The 21,772-nt window shown below is 43.5% G+C and overlaps 1 protein-coding gene across 1 annotated transcript in view; it reads right to left on the bottom strand.

The window, feature by feature from the left end:
• The window catches only part of astn1 (astrotactin 1), a 552,260-nt gene that overhangs the window by 67,677 nt on the left and 462,811 nt on the right, over window positions 1–21,772 (bottom strand). Inside the window, exons 18-19 of the mRNA XM_056292697.1 lie at window positions 1,679–1,956; window positions 164–297 (exon numbers count right to left, since the gene is read on the bottom strand). Coding sequence (XP_056148672.1) covers window positions 164–297; window positions 1,679–1,956 — 412 coding nt within the window. The remainder of the gene's footprint in view (window positions 1–163; window positions 298–1,678; window positions 1,957–21,772) is intronic.

The raw sequence follows: 21,772 nt of genomic DNA, 5'->3' as shown, positions 1-21,772 counted from the left end.
AAGTGAATTAGTAATTTTTTTTTTTGTTACGAACATCAGTCTATTTATTTTGGTGGAAATAGAGTTCTGCAAAAGGAATGATGATGGTGGTTATGACAATTCAATTCATAGTCATATTTCTAGAGACAATAAAGTTGTTCTACTTTAACTACAAACCACCTACATAGGTCGGGAAAGAGGAGCGCAAGTGGGCAGGCCGTCTGTCCCGAAGGCGCTGGAATCACACCGGCACCAGTCATCGATGACATCCCCTTTCCCAGAACACCACAACATACTCATCATAGCTTCCTGAAGGGCCTAAAAGGAGCGAGAGAGAGAGGAGAGAGCAAGAGAAGAGAGAGGGAAAGACAGACAGATGTCTTCATGCTTCAAAATCTAGACTCTTAACTTGAAAAGACCACGCTAGCAAATCACATGAGCAGGCATAACTGGTATTGACACCTATCGACAAAATAACCTAACCACATTACTTCAGAATGATTTTTGGTCTCAAGCCAGCAACACCAGCAGCAGCACTGATGTGTGCAGCCTATTTCTCCTGTGTGTCAGCAAAGCAAGTAGCAGCCAATCAGCGCGAGTCAATAGCGATCTGTGTAGGCTTGAGGATGATAGCCTGACATCTCGGACAAATGGATGACACTGTATCAACATATCTGCCACAGGCTGTATTGATGCACAGATACTGTCAAATAGGAGTCACGGCAGAGCAAGGAAGATAATAGCAGGCAAGCTGCTGGCAGGATGAGGCATGAGGCAGCAAAATGTGAAACAAAAAGAACATGACCAAGGCAATGAAGACATGTAACTGTAGCTCTCAATTTTGCCTGTCAAGCTTCCTGTCACCTTAACACCTTTTGACTGCCTTTGAATAACGCGGTTACAGTGTTCCCTGTCCTCATGGATCACACAGACACACTCCCACTTACTGAAACACACATGACCCCAGTTAATGACAAACCAATTTAAAACTAATCTTAACCCTCATCCCATTTCAAATGGTTAACTTTAATACCGGATCCAAGCCTAAGCATAACTCTAATTTTTTTTTTACCCTCCCACCCCTTTCTCCCCAATTGCACCCGGCTAATTACGCCACTCTTCCAAGCCGTCCTGGTCACTGCTCCACCCTCTCTTCAGATCTAGGGAAGGCTACAGACAATCACATGCCTCCTCTGACACATGTGGAGTCGCCAGCCACTTCTTTTCACCTGACAGTGAAGAGTTTCACCAGGGGGACGTAGCACGTGGGAGGATCACTATTCCCCCCAGTTCCTCCTCCTCCCTGAACAGGCGCCCTGACCGACCAGAGGAGGTGCTAGTGCAGCGACCAGGACACATACCCACATCTGGCTTCCCACCCGCAGACAACGCCAATTGTGTCTGTAGGGACGCCCGACCAAGTCGGCGGTAACACAGGGAGTATTCGAACCGGTGATCCCCGTGTTGGTAGACAACGGAATAGACCACTACGATACCCGGATGCCGCATAATTCTAATTTTAATACACTTTCCCCATTCCAGACCAAAAAAAAAAAAAAAAAAAAAACTCCACTCAGAAGGTGGTTTGTGATTTTACTATCCCTGTGAGGCCATTTGGTCTTAACAAGTGTAGATAAAAGAAACCACACACACACAGAATCAAACATACAAACAACAGCATACACAGAATCACACAAACCTGGTAGGTCTCATTGTTGGACACCAGTTCGTAGATGGGCGCTGCCTTTGTGATCTGCAGTAGGACGGGCTCAGACTGCTGGCGTCCTCCAGATGCCCCTGGGCTCATATGACACAGGTGGCAGGAGCGTGGGCACTGCCCCTGGCTGGAGCAGTCCATACGGACCCCAGCTGCCTTGCGCTTGGCACCTGTGTCCAGGAGACTTGCGATGTAGGCTGGGTAGGTCAGCGTTCGTGGCTCCTTGTCCCGCTCCTCCGACTCTTCTGAGGGGGAGTTACCTGGCAGGTCAGACAGACAGAAAGAAAAAGAGGGAGAAGATTGGTTGGTTCTGTTGATTGATTGATAGATGTACCAATGGGCTGATCAGACAGACAAATTGATAGAGTTACATAGATAGGTAGACATAAAGATACAGATGGATAGGTATAGATCAGTAACTGTATTGATTAATGGAAATATCAAGGCAAGTAAAGTTTTATCATTTGCCTTGTATATTCAGACAGGAATTCAACTTGGTGGGATGTAAAATTAAAAAACACAGACAGAATCCACTTTGAGGAAGTAGCACGACTATGAGCATCTAAAAGGGGCTGTAAAAAAAGTTAAGAATATCTACTGGTCTGGGAATATTGAATGAGCTTTGATATGTATGATTGTACAGAAAATGAACAGAAATGTTCTTTTTTGAAAATCTTTCTATTGAAATAAAAGGTTCAGATACATACAAAATAAAAACAGTTGTACACTGATTCTTTTTATTTTTTTAAACCTCCCATCCCCATCCCTGATCCTCTCCTTATAAATTGAAAAAAAAAAGGTCACAACAGTGTCGTACATTTACATGTCAGCCTTAGCATACATTATTACAGTCCTGAAATGAAGGTAAACCAAAATGATGATTTTGGTGTCTAGGTTGAGGGAATTCATACAAGGAAATAATACAATTATGTGGCAAGGTCTGGAGATAAACTTGTAAGCTTGTCAAAACAAGTTATGAAGGGTTTCCAGATAGAGAAGAATTTGTCTGTAGATCTCCTGATTTTTTATTGATTTTTTCAAGTTTAAGATAAAGCATAACATCACTAAACTGGGGGGGTGGGGGTGGGTGGTGGCAGATTTCCAGAGCAATAGGATTTTTTGATGGGCCAACAATGGGGTGAAAGCAATAATATCTGTCTGCTTTGAAATGACAAAAACATTTTCAGCAGGGATGCCAAAGAAAATGCTACAAGTGCACAAGGTTAAATTTTAATTCCTAAAAACTCTATAGTCTCAAAGAAGGCTTGCCAGAATTGGTTAAACCTTGGGCACAGCCAAAACATATGTGCCAGATTGGCTGGGGAAAGAAGACATCTATCCATGCGTCTGAGTGCTCTGAAAAAAATGTTCGCCTGTTTGGAATCAGTCATATGAAACCTGTGTAAAACTTTTAATTAAATGATCCCAAGTGTGGCAGAGAAGGTCTAAGCATTTACACGGAACACAGCCATCTTCCACCAGTCATCCCTGAGCTCAACACTCAATTCCTCCTCCCAATCTAATTTAATCTTGTCCAGATTTTGACATGATGCGTTTAATGACAAGTCGTCTTTTTGACCACTCATGGTCATTTTAGGTAGATCTTATCATAACTTTTTTTTGTGCAATTAATCTAAAACTCATTTTAATGTAAATATATGCTAGGAGCATTCAGGGAGCAGCAGGTCTGTATCTTTCCCCCCCCACAAAGTTATTAAACTTTGAAAATCCAAAACTGCCAAATTGACAGCCTTGGTCATTCTAAAGCATCTGAAACCTCTTTTGCCTCATCTAGTAAAACCAGTATCCATCCTAGCTGGAATAAATAAATTATTATTACAAATGGGTGCTGGGACAGGGAAAGCTTTCCAATTAGAGCAGCGCCTGAATTGAAATCAAATTTTCAAAGTGGAGACCACAATAGAGATGGATTTGTAACTAGAAAATGAAAAGGATAAGCCAATGCAAGTCAGCAGAGGGAGAGAGGATTCAGAGCAAGATTATGATTCTTACTGACAGGTGTTTAGTCTCAGGTGTTTGGGTCCAAAGAAGTAGCTTATGAATATTGGCTGCCCAATAGTAAGAAATAAAATTTGGTAGTCCAAACCCATCGTGAAACCTACTCCTCTGTAAAAGGGCCTCCCGGATCCTTGAGGTCTTTCCCCTCCAGATAAGAGTATAACATTCTGTCAAGACTATTAAAGAAACATTTAGGAAGAAAGATAGGAAGAGCTTGGAATAAGTATACACATTTATATAAACCATTCATTTTAAGTGATTTAATTCTGCTGGTCAAAGACAGCGGTAAGCTGTTCTATCTCTGTAAATCACATTTTACTTTGGTGATGAGAGTGGAAAAAATTGCCTCCTTGAGCAGTGGAAGAGTGCGAACAATATGAATGCTTAAGTATTTGAATCCAGAATGTACTTAATGGAAAGGGATTTAGGAAATTTGGAGTGCTGGGAGGTTGACCGGGAAACATTCACTTTTCTGTGGATTTAATTTATACCCTGAAAAAGAACTGAATATTGGCATATGTCAATAATATGGGGGACAGACGCAACAGGGTCTGTAACATAAAGTAGCAGGTTATCTGCATAAAGTGATACTCTATTCTCAACTCCCCAATGTCTGATTCCCATGATTGACTCTGAGGACTTCAAAGTTATTGATAGCAGCTCGATAGCGAGTGTGAAAAGTGGAGGTGACAGAGGGCACCCTTTACATGTCCCACGGAACGAAAGAAAGAATTTGGAACAGAAACTATTTGTAGAAACACATGCCTGGGGTACAAAGACGACTCTATGAACTAAATCTGTGCCCAAAGCCGAATTGTTCAAAGGTAAAGAATAAGTACTTCCACTCTATCCCATTAAACGCTTTTCCCGCACCTAATGAAATACTGACTTCAGGAGAATTTGAATAGGATGAGGAATAGATCACAATAAGGAGTCTATTAACATTTTGGAGGATCTCGGCAGCAGGCACATTTTTAATAACAATAAATTGAATTTAATTTAATTAATACTGGAGAAGGACTGTTGCCCCCTAAGAAACCCTGTTTGGTCCTCCAAAATTATATGGGGAAGGGCAGGTTCCAAGCGGCAAGCCAGGATTTTTTGCTAAAATCTTAATATCAGTGTATATTAAGGAAACATGGCAATATGAGCCACATTTTGTTGGTTCTTTATCTTTTTTTTAACAATAATGAAATAGAAGCTTGGGTTAGGGTGGAAGGTAAAGCCTGAAATTGCAAGGAGCCCTCAAACATCTCAAATAGGAGGGGGGGGGGCCGAGCTGGGCAGAAAATGTTTTGGAAAAATTCCATTGGAAACCATTGAGGCCTGGAGCTTTGCTACTTTGCACAGAGTTGGTGGCATCAGTAATTTTGCAACGTCTCAGAGGTTCATCTAGTTCTCTGCGAATGTTAGGTGTAATTGTAGGAATTTCTTGGTTAGCAAATAAGTACTCCATGACAGAGCTTTCACTGGGGGATTCAGATGTATATAAAGTTGAATTGATTCAGTTATAGTTTGTTGTTTGACTTGACAGTGTTTGTTTCTGTCGGCAGAAAATGAAATAATTTTCCCTCTTAATACAGTTTCCAATATTTCCTAGAGAAGTGATGGAGAAACATCATCCGTTCTATTAGTCGCTAGAAACCCATCAACTGATGAAGATATGGACTTGCAAAACTCTTTGGCAGATAGTAAGAGTGAATTAAATTTCCAGATGGAGGGGGCCTTAAGATTTGTTGCAAAAATGAGCTCAAGTATAACTGGGGAATGATCTGAGATAAAAATAGTGGGATAGTCTATTGTTTTAATAGCTGGAATAAGGGCTTTATCAATAAAAAAGTAGTCAATCCAAGAGTACGACCTATGAACATGGGAGAGACAAGAAAATATTTCACTATTGGGGTACAAAAATCTCCAGGGATCTATTTATATAGCCAGACTAGTTCATGAATGAAGAAAAAGCTTGAGATATTTTCGAGGGGAGCACTATCTTTGGGTTAGATCTATCCATTACTGGGTCTATAACACAATTTAGATCACCTCCAAACACCAGATATGACTTATTTAGGTCTGGAAGACAGAACACAAGGTTTTTTACAAATGTCACATCATCCACATTTGGAGCGTAAACACTGACTAGATGAACAGGAGTCTGAAACAGAAAGCCTGTTACAATTACATATCGGCCTTCAGTATCTGAAATAGTCATAGAATGGTGAGTTTTTTTTATAAGTATGTCTGTGCTTCTGGTTTCAGAATGACAGACTTGTCCAATCCACAGTTTGCATAATCTACGGTGATCACCTATGCATACATATGTAAACGTGTCTCCTGAAAGAAGATAACATCAGCCTTTAGATTTTTAAAATGAGAAAAGATTCATGTCTGTTTTATTGGACCATTTATGCCCCCACATTCCACAATATTATCTTTACACCTCCCCCACCTCCACCTCTATTGACATCAACCAACAGATTAGCCATTTAGACTATAAACTATAAAAATGTAAGGATAAAAAACACCGTCAGCGAGGACCATAGAGAAAAACGAGAAAAGAGCAAAAAAAAAAATAAAAAAATAAAAAAGGCACATGTTACGCAGAGATAATCCCAGGATATCCCCCACTAACCCCCCCCCCGCCCCTCATAATATCACCATTAAGAACTGGCGGTAACCACAGCATGAAAACAAACACCTCTTCTTCCCTTCCTATATCCACTCCCCAAATGGAGTGAATGGCAGGCTCAACATAACAGGTCTCCCAATTAGCATATCCTATCAGTTATAATTCTTCAGAGGGCTCCCAATAAAGTAAACAATTACTACTACCACTACCTGGTTGGAAAAAGACAAACTAGTAACAATACTAACGATTGTAGCAGAAGCAGTAGCAACAACAGCAGCAATATAAATAAATAAAGGAAGAAAAAATGATTCTGATTCTGAAAAAAAGAAGGTGTATAATACACTACATTGCTCACTATGAAACACCCAAAATAGAATACTAAATAGCATCCCTAGGAACAGGATAAAAGTGCATGGACAAGGTACATAGCAGTATCCTCTGCAACCGCGGTGTTTGTATTTGTAAGAGAATAGACCTCCTTAAAAGTTTTTTTTTGTTTATTTATTGCTTTATTGATCCCCGTGAAGAAATTCTTACTCTGCATTTAACCCATCCTAGCTGTGTAGCTAGGAGCAGTGGGCAGCCACTGTGCAGCACCTGGGGAAGTTACCTACAAAGTAAACTCAAAGGCCACACAAAACAAAGTGCGTTGCCATTCTTTGGGCAAAAACACCCTCTTACAGGCACTGGTGGTATATAGAAATGAACTGCCTAAAGATAAATAACAGCCTACAAAGAATAAAGATACACGGTAACCAAATGAGTTTTACACTTGCAAATGGCAGAAAACTGAGTGGATTGTTAACTGTTACTGTTTTGAAAAGCCAGCTATTAACGTTAAACCATCCAGTTGATACAGTTGACCATCGAAGACACAGATAACGTTTCCACATTTGAAAAACTGATAATAGTGATGGTAACCGTAAAGATGCAAAAAGATTCAAATCATGGTCAAATGCAAATTGTATCGGAGAGGGAGAACAGTCCAGAACAACTGAATACTACAGTTAACCACCTATTTAAAGACACCAACTTTGCCTTGTTGGCTAGCTATAAAGTTACAAAATATCATTGCAACAGGCCGCTTATTTTGCTGAAGCAGTGTACAACTAATTAAGGGTCAAATTAAATGTTCCTGCACTTGGTAGAGGAAGGCTGGTAGTCGCGGAATTCACTGTCCATGTCCCAACCGACACGAAAATTTGCAGTGGAAATAAAACACGTGCTGCTTCAGTTATTAACCATGACCCCCACTAGCGATGTGATTGTTATTATTATCACCCCCCCCCCTTTTTCTTCCACTTGTACTTGGCCAATTACCCCACTCTTGAGAGCTGTCCTAGTCACTGCTCCACCCTCTCTGCTGATCCAGGGAGGGCTGCAGACTACCACATGCCTCTTCCGATACATGTGGAGTCACCAGCTGCTTCTTTTCACCTGACAGTGAGAAGTTTCACCAGGGGGCGCAGCGTGTCGGAGGATCACGCTATTCCCCCCAGTTCCCCCTCCCCCCAAACAGGCTCCCCGACTGACCAGAGGAGGTGCTAGTGCAGCGACCAGGACACATACCCACATCTGGCTTCCCACCTGCAGACATGGCCAATTGTGTCTGTAGGGACGCCCAACCGAGTCGAACCAGCGATCCCCCGTGTTGGTAGGAAACAGAATAGACCACTGCGCTACCCGGATGCCCCGATAGATATTATTCTATTCATTATTCTGGCACTGTGTTCTGTATTATATGTCACACAACATTAGTAATATCTGTTGAAAAACTCTTTAAAATCCATACAATCAAATCACACTCACTCTAGTTGTAATATAATAGTTTTTATTTTTCAAAATCATGTTACGTGATTCTTTTTGGTGCATTGGGAATATTCATGTATTGAATACTATAAGAGAAGACTACACAGCTTACAGAATAAATGAACTCAATAGACAACCAACAAGAAGTCAATGCTCTTTTCCCTAAAGATAACTCGTGGTGTTTATTGTTTTTTTTTTATTTTTATTTTGCTTAAACTGAAATTTTACATGGTGTGCTACGAGTACACTACTGGGGCTTATGAATTTGATTTAAAAGGAACATACCATTCTGAAAAACCCACAGTCAATCTGGAGATAAGACACTTCGAAAAGTTGATGCATGTTAGAAGTTTACAAAAGTTTGGGTGGCCTCGGTTTTTCATCAAAATGCGGTGACTGCACTCCAAATATTGAATCTAGGTCCTCTTACTGTGCGAGTCAGCCAAGACCTTGAAATCATTTTTAACAGAAATCTTATTCCAGGTCACGCAGAGTCAGGGTACAGACAGAGGGAGTGAAAGGAAAGAAAGGGGAACAGGGAGAAGATAGATAGATAGATAGATAGATAGATAGATAGATAGATAGATAGATAGATAGATAGATAGATAGATAGATAGATAGAGAATTTTGAATTTACAACAGTTCTTTATTTAACGAGAAACTTTAACAATGAACAAGGACATCATCAAAAACACATTAGCAAGCACAAAAAGAGTTCAACTTCCATCATAGAACCAAGATGGATTCAGAGAGACAGAGAGAGAGACAAAGAGAGAAAGAACCGGCAATTCTGTGTTTTAAAAAGGACGACAATTCATTTAACTATTTTGCAAGCTCAAATACCAATGAGGGAATAGGCTTGTTGTGAGAGAGCTGCCAATCATGAAATATAACACAGCTTTATGAATTCTAAGGGGTGACGGGAAACACACAAACACATACATGCATACATATGCAAGTAAGCATGCACATGTGCCCACACACATATCATGATGCAAGCAAACATGAGACAAAATGGCATATTCACAAACACATGCACTTACACACGAACACTCACCCACTCTTTCTCAAACACACATGCACAGACACACACGCGTATGTACACACACACACACAAAACATATATACAATAGCAATCCCCCTTCTCTATTATTCTTGCTAGTAGTCAACACAATTCCACCTTCCTTCTCCTCTTCACACCACAACAACTGACATTTTACAACTTTCAATTATCTCATTCAGGAGACATGAAAAGACAGTCTTTCAGTCCACTGTGAGAATGCACTACCTTCCATTAGCATGGAACGAGGATAGAAATCAGTGTTTGTGTGTCCACCTGTGTTTGTGTGCATGTGCACATAGGAATATGTGTATAGTGTATTTATTTCAGCTGGGAAAAACCTTAAAAAGATATGTGCTACTATAACAATCAATTTGTGTGTCTATTGCTTTGCCAGCTGCAGAAATAGCGTGATCATGGCATACTCTAGCTAGCATATATTTGCTGGTAAAGAAGCTAAAGTGCTAACATTAGCTCAACAAACAGCTTTCCACAAGTGAATGTGGAAGCTGTGGGATCAGATGTTCTTTTGTTATCTCCGCGCCACTGCTGTTAGCTTTGCTTTGCTTGCGCAAATAGAGGGATGCCATATTTGCCGTCTCATACACAGTTATAAATGTGGACCTAATTTACGGTCCGATATTCGAAAACAGAGAGCCGAGTATGGCCACAACAACAAACCAAGTGGGGGAGAAAGATTGGCTAGAGATTCAACAAACTTTTCGCCACACTCATGGGATCAAATGGAGGCTGGACTGAGATGAAAATCTTCCATAGTCCATCCATCCATTATTCAAGCTGCTTATCCCAACCGGGGTCGCGGGGATGCTGGAACCTATCCCAGCAGTCACTGGGCGCAGGTGGGGAGACATCCTGGACAGGCCGCCAGGCCATCACAGGGCCGGCACATACACAAACACACATATACATACATACATACATACATATCTAGGGACAATTTAGTACGGCCGATTCACCTGACCTATGGACTGTGGGAGGAATCGGAGCACCTGGAGCAAACCCACGCAGACACGGGGAGAACATGCAAACTCCACACAGAGGACGGCCCAGGATGACCCCCAAGGTTGGACTATCCCGGGGCTCGAACCCAGGACCTTCTTGCTGTGAGACACGCTAACCACTGCGCCACTGTGCAGCCCAATCTTACATAATGTACCTTAAAATGGAAGATCAACAGATATAGCAGAGCACCGATTCAATTAGTTGCTGGTAATTCAAGAAAAGCTTGTCTTTCAGTTGTAGTTTGGAGAAAAAAAACGCTGAAAGATATTTGATACTTAGCAAAGTGAATGGGGGTTTGAATAATTAGCATTCAAACAACATCCATCAAATAAAAACCCACATTTGAATTGATTTGGAGGGATCAGTTACATCCACGTTCAGCTCGAGAAGGTTCAAATGCGCTATTGAGCAAATTACCTGTTCATGATGAAATTCATTCAAATGCTTGATATTGATTTTTAAACTGAACAGAAAGGCTAAACAGGACTCCAGCGTTTTTGCATGTTTTGTAATTTTATGTGTAAATGTATGTACATGTGTACATGCATATACTATATGTACGTACACACATGCTTGCTGATGCAGCATATGTGAGTGAGTATGGACTCGTATCTGCAAATGAACAGTTACTGCTTATAGTATGTGTTCCTAGTATATGGCAACCCAGTGACTTTTAATTGACCAATTGAGATCATGAATAACAGTGTACTGATTAGCAGTGTATGAGTGCATGGGTGTGTGACTACATATACAGGAAATATTAAAGGGTCTACCAGTGGCTGGTTGTTGTGAAGTGACTGAGGCAACACACAACCGATGCTTTACTTGAAAATGTACAGAGTACTTACATGTCCAGCGGTATGTCAGGTTACGTTCACTCTACATCTACGGTGATTGTGGGCGTTATTAAGGATCCTCTGAGATGGAGTGTAAGTGTCATTCACTGCTCGACAGCCAAACATTTCACATTTTAGAGACATTGCTTTTCGACACCCGAGTTTTCAAATAATCTGTGCAGGTTCAGTTGAAGAAGTCAATCAGATGGCTAAATGTCAGTTTTTTAAAATTTTATTTATTTATTTAGCTCCCCTCTCCCCAATTGCACCCGGCCAATTACCCCACTCTTCCGAGCCATCCCGGTCTCTGCTCCACCCCCTCTGCCGATCCAGGGAGGGCTGCGCAGAGGGGGTGGAGCAGACTACCACATGCCTCCTCCGATACATGTGGAGTTGCCAGCTGCTTCTTGTCACCTGACAGTGAGGAGTTTCGCCAGTGGGACATAGCACGTGGGAGGATCACGCTACCCCCCCCCAGTCCCCTCCCCCCAAACAGGTGCCCTGATCGACCAGGAGAGGTGCTCTTGCAGCCACCAGGACACATACCTACATCCGGCTTCCCACCCGCAGACACAGCCAATTGTGTCTCTAGGGATGTCACACCAAGCCAGAGGTACCACAGGGATTCGAACTGACGATCCCGGTGTGGGTAGGCAACAGAATAGATTGCTACGCTACCCGGACGCCCATTTGAATTTATTTATTTATTATCCATAACCAACCACAAGGCATATACTGCTCAACTGAAGCAAGGGATCGCTTAACATAGTGTTTGTTTTCACACAGACAAAGGGCAAATGACAGGGGCAGATGATTATTTCAAACACACTGATTATTTTCTGTGATTCCTGTGATCACACATGGCGAACACAGTGTATATATATATATATATATACACTCACTGGCCACTTTATTAGGTACACCTTGCTAGCACCGGGTTGGACCCCCTTTTGCCTTCAGAACTGCCTTAATCCTTCGTGGCATAGATTCAACAAGGTACTGGAAACATTCCTCAGAGAGTTTGGTCCATATTGACATGATAGCATCACGCAGTTGCTGCAGATTTGTCGGCTGCACATCCATGATGCGAATCTCCCGGTCCACCACATCCCAAAGGTGCTCTATTGGATTGAGATCTGGTGACTGTGGAGGCCATTTGAGTACAGTGAACTCATTGTCATGTTCAAGAAACCAGTCTGAGATGATTCGAGCTTTATGACATGGCGCGTTATCCTGCTGGAAGTAGCCATCAGAAGATGGGAACACTGTGGTCATACATGGTCAGCAACAATACTCAGGTAGGCTGTGGCGTTGACACGATGCTCAATTGGTACTAAGGGGACCAAAGTGTGCCAAGAAAATATCCCCCACACCATTACACCACCACCACCAGCCTGAACCGTTGATACAAGGCAGGATGGAGCCATGCTTTCATGTTGTTGACGCCAAATTCTGACCCTACCATCCGAATGTTGCAGCAGAAATCGAGACTCATCAGACCAGGCAACGTTTTTCCAATCTTCTATTGTCCAATTTTGGTGAGCCTGTGCGAATTGTAGCCTTAGTTTCCTGTTCTTAGCTGACAGGAGTGGCACCCGGTGTGGTCTTCTGCTGCTGTAGCCCATCTGCCTCAAGGTTCGACGTGTTGTGCGTTCAGAGATGCTCTTCTGCATACCTCGGTTGTAATGAGTGGTTATTTGAGTTACTGTTGCCTTTCTATCAGCTCGAACCAGTCTGGCCATTCTCCTCTGACCTCTGGCATCAACAAGGCATTTTAGCCCACAGAACTGCCGCTCACTGGATATTTTCTCTTTTTCGGACCATTCTCTGTAAACCCTAGAGATGGTTGTGCGTGAAAATCCCAGTAGATCAGCAGTTTCTGAAATACTCAGACCAGCCCGTCTGGCACCAACAACCATGCCACGTTCAAAGTCACTTAAATCACCTTTCTTCCCCATTCTGATGCTCGGTTTGAACTGCAGCAGATCGTCTTGACCATGTCTACATGCCTAAATGCATTGAGTTGCTGGCATGTGATTGGCTGATTAGAAATTTGCGTTAACGAGCAGTTGGACAGGTGTGCCTAATAAAGTGGCCGGTGAGTGTATATATGAGTGCACTGAAGGCACATGGAGCTCAAACATACAATGGCAGAAATTAGACCCACTGTTTCCTCTGTAATCATTTATTTTATTTTGTAAAAGTAGTGGTTGTTGGTAATAATTGGATTTGGTTCTAGTTTTTAGAAGTCATTATAAGTCCTTAATAAATTAAACATCTGTAATTGTGAGTGTAGAAATTACAACGTGGATAACGTGGATAACACACAAACAAGCAGGCGCTCCATTCAACCTCCTGACTCGAGTTATCAACCTCCACCCCCCCCACACACACACACACACCTTCAAAGTAAAAAGTACACAGCCCAAGGGCATTGTGTCACAAGTCTGAGGTGATAAGGAAATGTTGTACCTGGTCGAGCTCCATGACCAATATGTCAAATGTCAAAAACACAGCAAACATACAATTTTGGACTAAAACCACTGCATAAAGTAACCATGGGACTAAGGAAACATGTGCTTGGAGCAGTGTGCGTGTGTGACTAAAGACGAGCTTTAAAGCACACTTGACGATGTTGTTGCACAACCTGGAGCCCCTGTTACTGGGTTAGTGGAAGCGGTCCACTAGCCAGTCATAAAGCAGATGAGATCTGATTGAGGGGCAGATCACGCCAGGGGAGGATGAAATACAGCCCTGCTTGCTCACACACTGAGCGATGTGTGGCGTGTACATGCACTGTGTGTTTATGTGCACGAGGCTGTGTGAGATGACTCAGGGCAAAGCACTCTGCAGTGTGGCAGTGTCTGATTAATCAAAGGGGGAGATGAGGTGTGTACATGTGTGTGTGTGTATTTAAGTGGAAAAAGAGGAAATGGCAGTGAGGTTGACAGAGACAGAAAACGAGAAAAAGACTGGAAGAGATTGAAATTTGATGTGTGTTTGTGTGTGTGCACGCGTGCATGTGCTTGTGTGTGCACTCGACATTGCACTGTGAAGATGCATCCATTTGGGTGTTGCTGAGGATTCTGCTGCCCTGGGACTCACCCCCAGCTAAGCTATCATCTATCCATGTCAAACTGACTCAGTTCCAACCAATCAGCCCTCATCTGCCCTCATCTGCTGAGCTTTACATGGCAGAGGGAAAACTAAGCAGGGCAGTTACATTACGACAGCTGGGTACCTTTTAGTGCAATGAAGATGGGAGTCGAGTAATTCACTCAAATTTGGCTTAATTTGGTGTTTCGAAAAGTTTGAGTTGGCAATGAGGATGGTCCAGGGGTTAATGAAAAAATATGGTGTGTTTGATAAATAATTTTCTATAAAGATAAACGGACAGGCACGCCAGATAGAGACATAGTGTAGTAAAACCATCTCGGTGCTTAGAGGAAAATGCTTCCTGACCTTTTACCCTGTACCTTAAAGCAGATTCAGAACCACATTTTGGGATCCTCTCTCAAATTACAGCCAAAAGAAAAATGGAAAAGAAGCTCATCGTTATCGTCTGTGGATTCCCAGTTTTACACAATGTTCAGTTTACAATTTTACTCATTTAATAACACATGGGATACCAACAGATGACTCAAATAATAAATGCACTTGATTACATATTTAGCTACTTTTTAAAATACTGTGAGCACATTGAAGAAACTCTGAGAAAGGGGACAAAAAAAGGTGGTACACCTACAAGCTATCAATACCAGCAACTTCAGTGATATATGTCATCTCGTTTGTGAACACAGCTTTAGTTTGAATTGCTAGCATAATGTCAATAGATCACTTAAATATTGAGGGAATATCGAGAAGGAGGGATGGGTGGAAACCATTTTAGTGGTTAATTATTGAAGTCTGACATCAGGACTGACAAAATAAGAGAAGTTATATGATATATAAATTATATAATATATAAGTTATAATAAGAGAAGTTTCTGCTTCTGGTGTGGGAAAATTGCGGCGCGAACTCACATTTATAGCGGCCTCACCCAGTACCGGCATAGGAAGATGGCAGCACAAACTTAGGTTTGCGGCAGCCTCACCCTATACTGTCCATGCAGTGTCTTTGTCCATGTCTGCTGTGTCTAAGTTTGTGTCTTCATTTGATGATTGGGAGAGCTGGCACTGGATTGGCTGGGAGAGTTTGGTCTACTGGGACCTGTGGACCCAGGGACCACGACCCTGCCCGGAGCTGCGCTCGAAGAGGAAACACCGAGGGCGGTCAGACGGGATGCGGAAGCGGGGCAAGCTAAGCTAACTGCTAGCCCATGCAGACCGGCAGTTCCGATAACACCAAGGGAGGTCTGGCGGCAGCCTCGCCTAGCGTTGACTGTGTTTTTGGTGTCGTCATGTGGAATTGTGTCGAGGGTGTCTGGCTGGGAGAGCTGGCGTTGGATCGGCTGGGGGAGCCTGTTCTGCTGTGTCCGGAGGGCCCAAGGACCACGGCCCGGCTTGAAGCTGCACCCGTAGAGGAAACACCAAGGGCGGTCTGACAGGATGCGGAGGCAGGGCAGGCTAAGCTAACAGCTAGCCCATGCAGACCGGCAGTTCCGACAGTCATCTTGGCTGGTGTTTGTTCTCTCAGAGAGTGATTTTTTGTTGCTTTGTTTGGATATATGTGTTTGGTTTAGATATATGTACTAGTTTGGATATATGTGTTCTTAGTTTGAATATATGTGTTGTGATTTTTGGATATGTGTTTTTGTCTTTGTGTTGCACTGCAGTGGGCTGGGGGAAATTATATTTCATTTCATTTCATTGAAATGACAAATCAAGTATTCCTGATTCCTGATTATAGATGTGATGTGACGTGAAGAGATGAGATGAGGCAAGTGGGCAAGATCGGTGCAAGGCCCATGTGGATTTGAGTGGCATGAGCGTGCCGTGTTGATTCCTACATATTGATGCTGTATGTACAGAGGGCACTGATGTTCCACTTCTCTTTCCCAAGGTGAACTATGGCCGGTGGTGGTGGTGGAGCAGCTTGTAAGGATGATAAGCTTGTAAGGGAGAAATAATATAACATTTGTGGTGCGTTTCTCTGCCACATTGGTAAAAATCAGAGGACAACAATTTGTCTTCTGTCTCTTTTTTTTTAAACTTTTTTTCTCCGCTTTCTCCCTCCCTCTCCAGTTTCATTCTATCTTCCTCCATCTATTTCTAACTTTTGCCTTTTTTATCATTTTCCATCTATCTTCCCCTTCCCTCTATCTTCCCCTTCCCTCCTAACCTTCTGTCTTTGTAAATAAATAAATAAACACACACACACACACACACACACACACACACACATATATATATATATAGTATGCAGCTGGATAGCTCAGGAGGTAAGAATGCAGGCTTTCCCGCCGGACATTGGGGGTTCAAACCCCGGTTGGGACGAATCTTCAGTAACTCCGTGGCTTAGGTTCTTAATGCTATACAAGGCAACAATCTCAGACATGGGTGAAAGTAACACAAATAGAGTCATAGTCACCCAGATGTCGCCTGGGTTAACAAGATCCAGGGGATCTTGGGGCACCAGAACAACCTCATCAAGACATTCATGGACAAGGGCCCAAACTTGGAACTGATGGACTGCTACTATAAGAGCAGACCCTGGGAGAGGGGCTATATGAAGCGTACATGGGAACTGTGGACCAGTAGGAGACCACACTGACTCAGTAGCAGCCAGTGGCTCAATGCTCAAACATCTATAGAAGGAAGCTACGGTCACAACTTGAGCTGGAGAGGCTCCAACAGGATGACTATACAATTCAGCACCCTGAATGGCTGCCAAGTAGGTAGGAGATATGCGAGGACAGACTCCAACTAGCTGAAACAATGCTACCAGCCATGACAGTTCAAATGAGAATCATTACGAGACTAAAGACAGTCACTCTCTGTGCTTGGCTTCCATGACCAAGTGACAAAACTTGTGGATGTGAACACAGCCTTACGCAACATCTTGACTGCCACCATAACAGACACCAATGAGTTTGTATATACCATTGCAACTGTAATCCTAGAGATGTTTGGGTACAGGATTAAGAACATAGGTGACCAACAGTACTCTCCATAGAAGAAAAGGCTGGAAGTTAAGATCAAAGCAGCATGGAGAGATGTTAGCCAGTTAACAGAGGTGCTGAAAGGTGTGATGAAAGACAGGCTCCAGCTGAAGAAGTACAGCAAGATGTCCATAAGTGAGACCCAGGAAACTGCCAAACAAAGGTTCACAGTTCTGGCCGCCAGGCTGAAGAGATACAATGGAGAAGCAGAAGCCAAAAGAGTAAATGGCCTGTTCCTCAAAGAACCATTCAAAGTGTACTCCCAGCTGCAGAGTAACAAGGGAACAACATCAGACCAACCCAGAACAGAGACCGAGCAATACTGGAAGGATATATGAGAAGAAAAGGCATAACACAACACCAATGTCCAGTGGCTGGAGGACCTCAGAGCAGACCACAGCAATATCCCAGAACAAGAACCAGCTATCATCACAGTGGCCGACATCCAACGACAAGTTTCAAACATGAAGCGCTGGACTGCATCAGACCCTGACATAATTCACTCTCACAGTGGCCAATATCCAGCGGTGAGTCTCAAACATGAAGAGCTGGACTGCGTCAGGCCCTGACATGATTCACACTTACTGGCTGAAGAAGCTAGCAGCAGTCCATGAATGCCTGGCGACACACATGAACCAGCTGCTAACATGACTGGCTAACATGACCCTGACTGGCTAACACAGGGGAAAACAATACTGATCATGAAGGCTCCCCACAAGTGTACAATAGCTTCAAACTACTGGCCAGCCTCTCCACAACATGGAACTGACAGATCCTGTCAGGCATTATAGCAGCTAAGCTGAATGGGCACATGAGTCAATACAAGAGTGAAACTCAGAAAGGAATTGGGAACAACACTAGAGGGCCAAAGCATCAGCTACTGGTTGATAGACCAGTCCCCCTAGACTCTAAGACCAGACAGACCAACCTGAGCCCAGCCTGGATTGACTACAAGAAAGCCTATGACTCGATGCCCCACACATGGTTACTGGGGTGCTTGGCACCATACAATGTCAACAGGACACGAATAGCCTTTATCAAGAACTCAATGCAGCAGCAGAAAACAACACTAGAGGCCAACTCCAAGACAGTCACACAGGTAACCATCAAATATGGCAGATATACCAAGGTGATGGCACTCCACGTTGCTATTCTGCATAGGCCTGAACCCCCTCAGTCAGATCATCACAAAGAGTGGATATGGATACAGGTTCAGAGATGGAGTTACCTTCGGCCACCTCCTATACATGGATGATATCAAGCTGTATGCCAGGAATTAACGAGACTTTGACTCGCTGATCCACCTCACCAAGATCGACAGTGACAACACTGGGATGTCATTCAGACTGGACAAGTGTGGTCAGATGGTGACAAAAAGAGGAAAGGTGGTGAGCACTGAAGGGGTTGAATTACCAGATGGCAGGATAACAAACATACAGGACAGTTACAAGTACTTGGGTATTCCACAGGCAAAAGAAAAACCAACAGGAGGCTACAAGGAGGTCAGCTATAGCCAAATACCTGCAGAGAGTGAGGCAGGTCCCGAGGAGCCAGATCAATGGGAAGAATAAGATCCAAGCCATCAATACATATACCCTACCAATCATCACATTCTCCAACAGTTGGACAGATGCATACACAAACTCACAAAAACACAAATATGCAGATCAATTTTATCGGATACACTAACAAAACACATGCATACACACACATACACATGCACACAGGCATGCAAAAGCAAGCACACACACACATAAACCTATACATACAGCTCAAACAATCACATTCATGTTGGACAACGAGTAAGCGTCTCACAAACAAAACGATGACAAGACAAAACACAAAAAAGATCCCCCATCTTCACATTCCCCTCCTCTGCTCTCCTCTTTTCTCTTCTCCTCTGATCCCCCTCCTTCCCTTCATCCTTTAGAAGAGCAGCAGACAGGAATACAATTTTGGCTGAAGATAAAGTATTGCTGGGAGTCCCTAATTCTCTCTATTTCTGACCACAATGTCGAGCACCATTACATTTGTGCTTGGTAGTGCGTGTGTGCACGCGCGCACAGGTGCAGCCACTGTGCAAGCCAACAGTGCATTGTTCTCTTTGAAGGAAAGTACAAGGATGATCATTTCCGTAACTCAATATGTCCATTAAGTTCTACTGTAGACATGTATGCTGGCCTAATTGCAGGATGATACATAAGAAGGAACTTGTACTGGCCCAGTGTGTGTGTGTGTGTGTGTGTGAGGGTGAGTAGCCGGGGAGTTGATGCTGCTTTGACCCATGCTGTATCATGCCAAATGACTCATCATCTCCATAGCACATGGCAGATGGAGCTCAGAGTCATTGAGTTTAATAAAAAATACCCCTTCATCTCTCATCTGTCCCTCCATCTCACACTTTCCAATGCCAGATAATTCCTGTTTGTGCGTATGCTACTGGCACACTGTTGCCTTCCTATTTGCATCAACAAACTGGCAAGTTAATTCGCTCGGGCAGTTACTGTCTGTATATGGCATGTGCATGGTCTATGTGACGCTCATGTGTGTTGGGAGAGACAGAGAGAAGAGAGAGAGAGAGAGAAAGAGAGAGAGAGAGAGAGAGAGAGAGAGAGAGAGAGAGAGAGAGAGAGAGAGAGAGAGAGAGAGAGAGAGAAGGTAGAGGCGAGGCGGAAGTATAAATGAATAAATAGCCTATGTTTTTTTTTTTGCAAAACCAAATTTGATGTAATGCGAATGAAAGCGTTCATTTCCCCCTCTATTCAGATCCATTGTTAAGTCATCAGGATTCACCACAACCCTTCGTAAAACGATGACTCGTCAAACTGTCATTTGCTGCAGTATTTGAAACGCCATGCTTTTAGCCCCTGACCCAGTCAGTGTTATTATAATGGAGAGCTTTACTCAGAACCACAGCAATACAGACCGAGTGCAAAACAACACCTCTGATGTGCAACCGATGCTGAATAATAACTTCTTTTTTTTTTAAATGAAGAAATAATGACTTCAGCGACCGGAAAATATTCCGTTTTAGCCACTAGATGACGCTAGCGCCTCACGGACGATGTAGCTGCCTGTGCATTACAATGGAGCCCGTCGGTCTACCGGTTCCGCTGTTCAGCAGAAAATAACACAATAAGTAAATAAGGGCAAATCACACCTGACCTTTAGATGTTGGCGGGCTGATAGCAACATTATATCATTTTACGGTAATCACGAGCGCTCGCTGATCTGAGGGACGCTGGGGAATCAAAGCTGGCAGCAGATTTGCAAATGAAAGAGCACCGAGATAGAAAACTGCATTAAAAGGGATCACGGCTGTGGCTTGAGGAGACCCCCCCCCCCAAAATAAACAAAACAAGAGCGAGCATAGACGGGATCGTATGGGAGTCAGATACACAAAACTGTAGTATCTGTCCGTATTTGTTTCTGTGTGCACGTATGTGTCTGTGTGTGCAAGTATGTGTGTGTGTGTGTGTGTGTGTGTCTGCATCTGTGTTGAGAGTGTGTTTGTAAGTGTGCGTGCATGTGTGTGAATGCATGTGCACACGATACATTCTGAACTCCGAGTCTGGAAAATGGAAAACATCGAGGTGCTTTAACAAATCTTTGTGACAGGCAAATCTTCTCAGACGTGATGCGTAGCTGTTTGTGTACTTGTGCGTGTGTGTGTGTGTGTGTGTGTGTGTGTGTGCCCGCAGTTGAAGTGAGACCTTCCCAGGCAGCCAGATGCAGCTTGTATCTGATAATTCGCGGCAGCAAGGCGAGGTTCTCCAATATCCAGCTAAAGCAAATTGTAAGCGAAAGCACACATCTTTCCCTGGGCTTCAAAGCCCCTCCGAGATTCAATGTGATTGCTACCGCAGTGGGGTATAAGCAACAAGGCAGGCACACGGAGGCATTTCTTCATGTGTGCACGCATTAATATGCAAGGGTGTACTTGTGTGTGTGTGTGTGTGTGTGTGTGTGTGTGTGTGTGTTACTGTGTCTCTGCAGGTGAGTGATAAAGGAACGGATAAAAAGAGAATGTATGTGTGAGAAAGAGGAAGCGTGCGATTGAATTTATACGTGTGCACATGGAAAGGGGGTGCGTGACTGTATATGTATGCTGTGAAGGATTAGACCATGTGGGCTCTTTGGTGAATTCCCATTACCGCCACAGTTAGCCAGTCTGACTACCGACCAGTCACAAACACCATGGCAGGAAGCAACTGAATACACTATGAAAATACTGAATGTTGTAGGGCGTCCAGATAGCATAGCGGTCTATTCCATTGCTTACCCAATACAGGGTTTGCTGGTTCAAATCCCCGTGTTACCTCCTGCTTGGTTGGGCATCCCTACAGACACAATTGGCCGTGTCTGCGGGTGGGAAACCGCATGTGGGTATGTGTCCTGGTCGCTGCACTAGCGTCTCCTCTGGTCGGTTGGGGCGCCTGTTTTAGGGGGGAGGGGAAACTGGGGGGGAATAGCGTGATCCTCCCATGCGCTACGTGCCCCTGGTGAAACTCCTCACTGTCAGGTGAAAAGAAGCAGCTGGCGACTCCACATGTATCAGAGGAGGCATGTGGTAGTCTGCAGCCCTCCCCGGATCAGCAGAGG

This window comes from Lampris incognitus, chromosome 14, assembly GCF_029633865.1.
Source record: "Lampris incognitus isolate fLamInc1 chromosome 14, fLamInc1.hap2, whole genome shotgun sequence".
NCBI classification, from domain to species: domain Eukaryota; kingdom Metazoa; phylum Chordata; class Actinopteri; order Lampriformes; family Lampridae; genus Lampris; species Lampris incognitus.
This window is presented reverse-complemented; position numbering and strand designations above follow the sequence as displayed.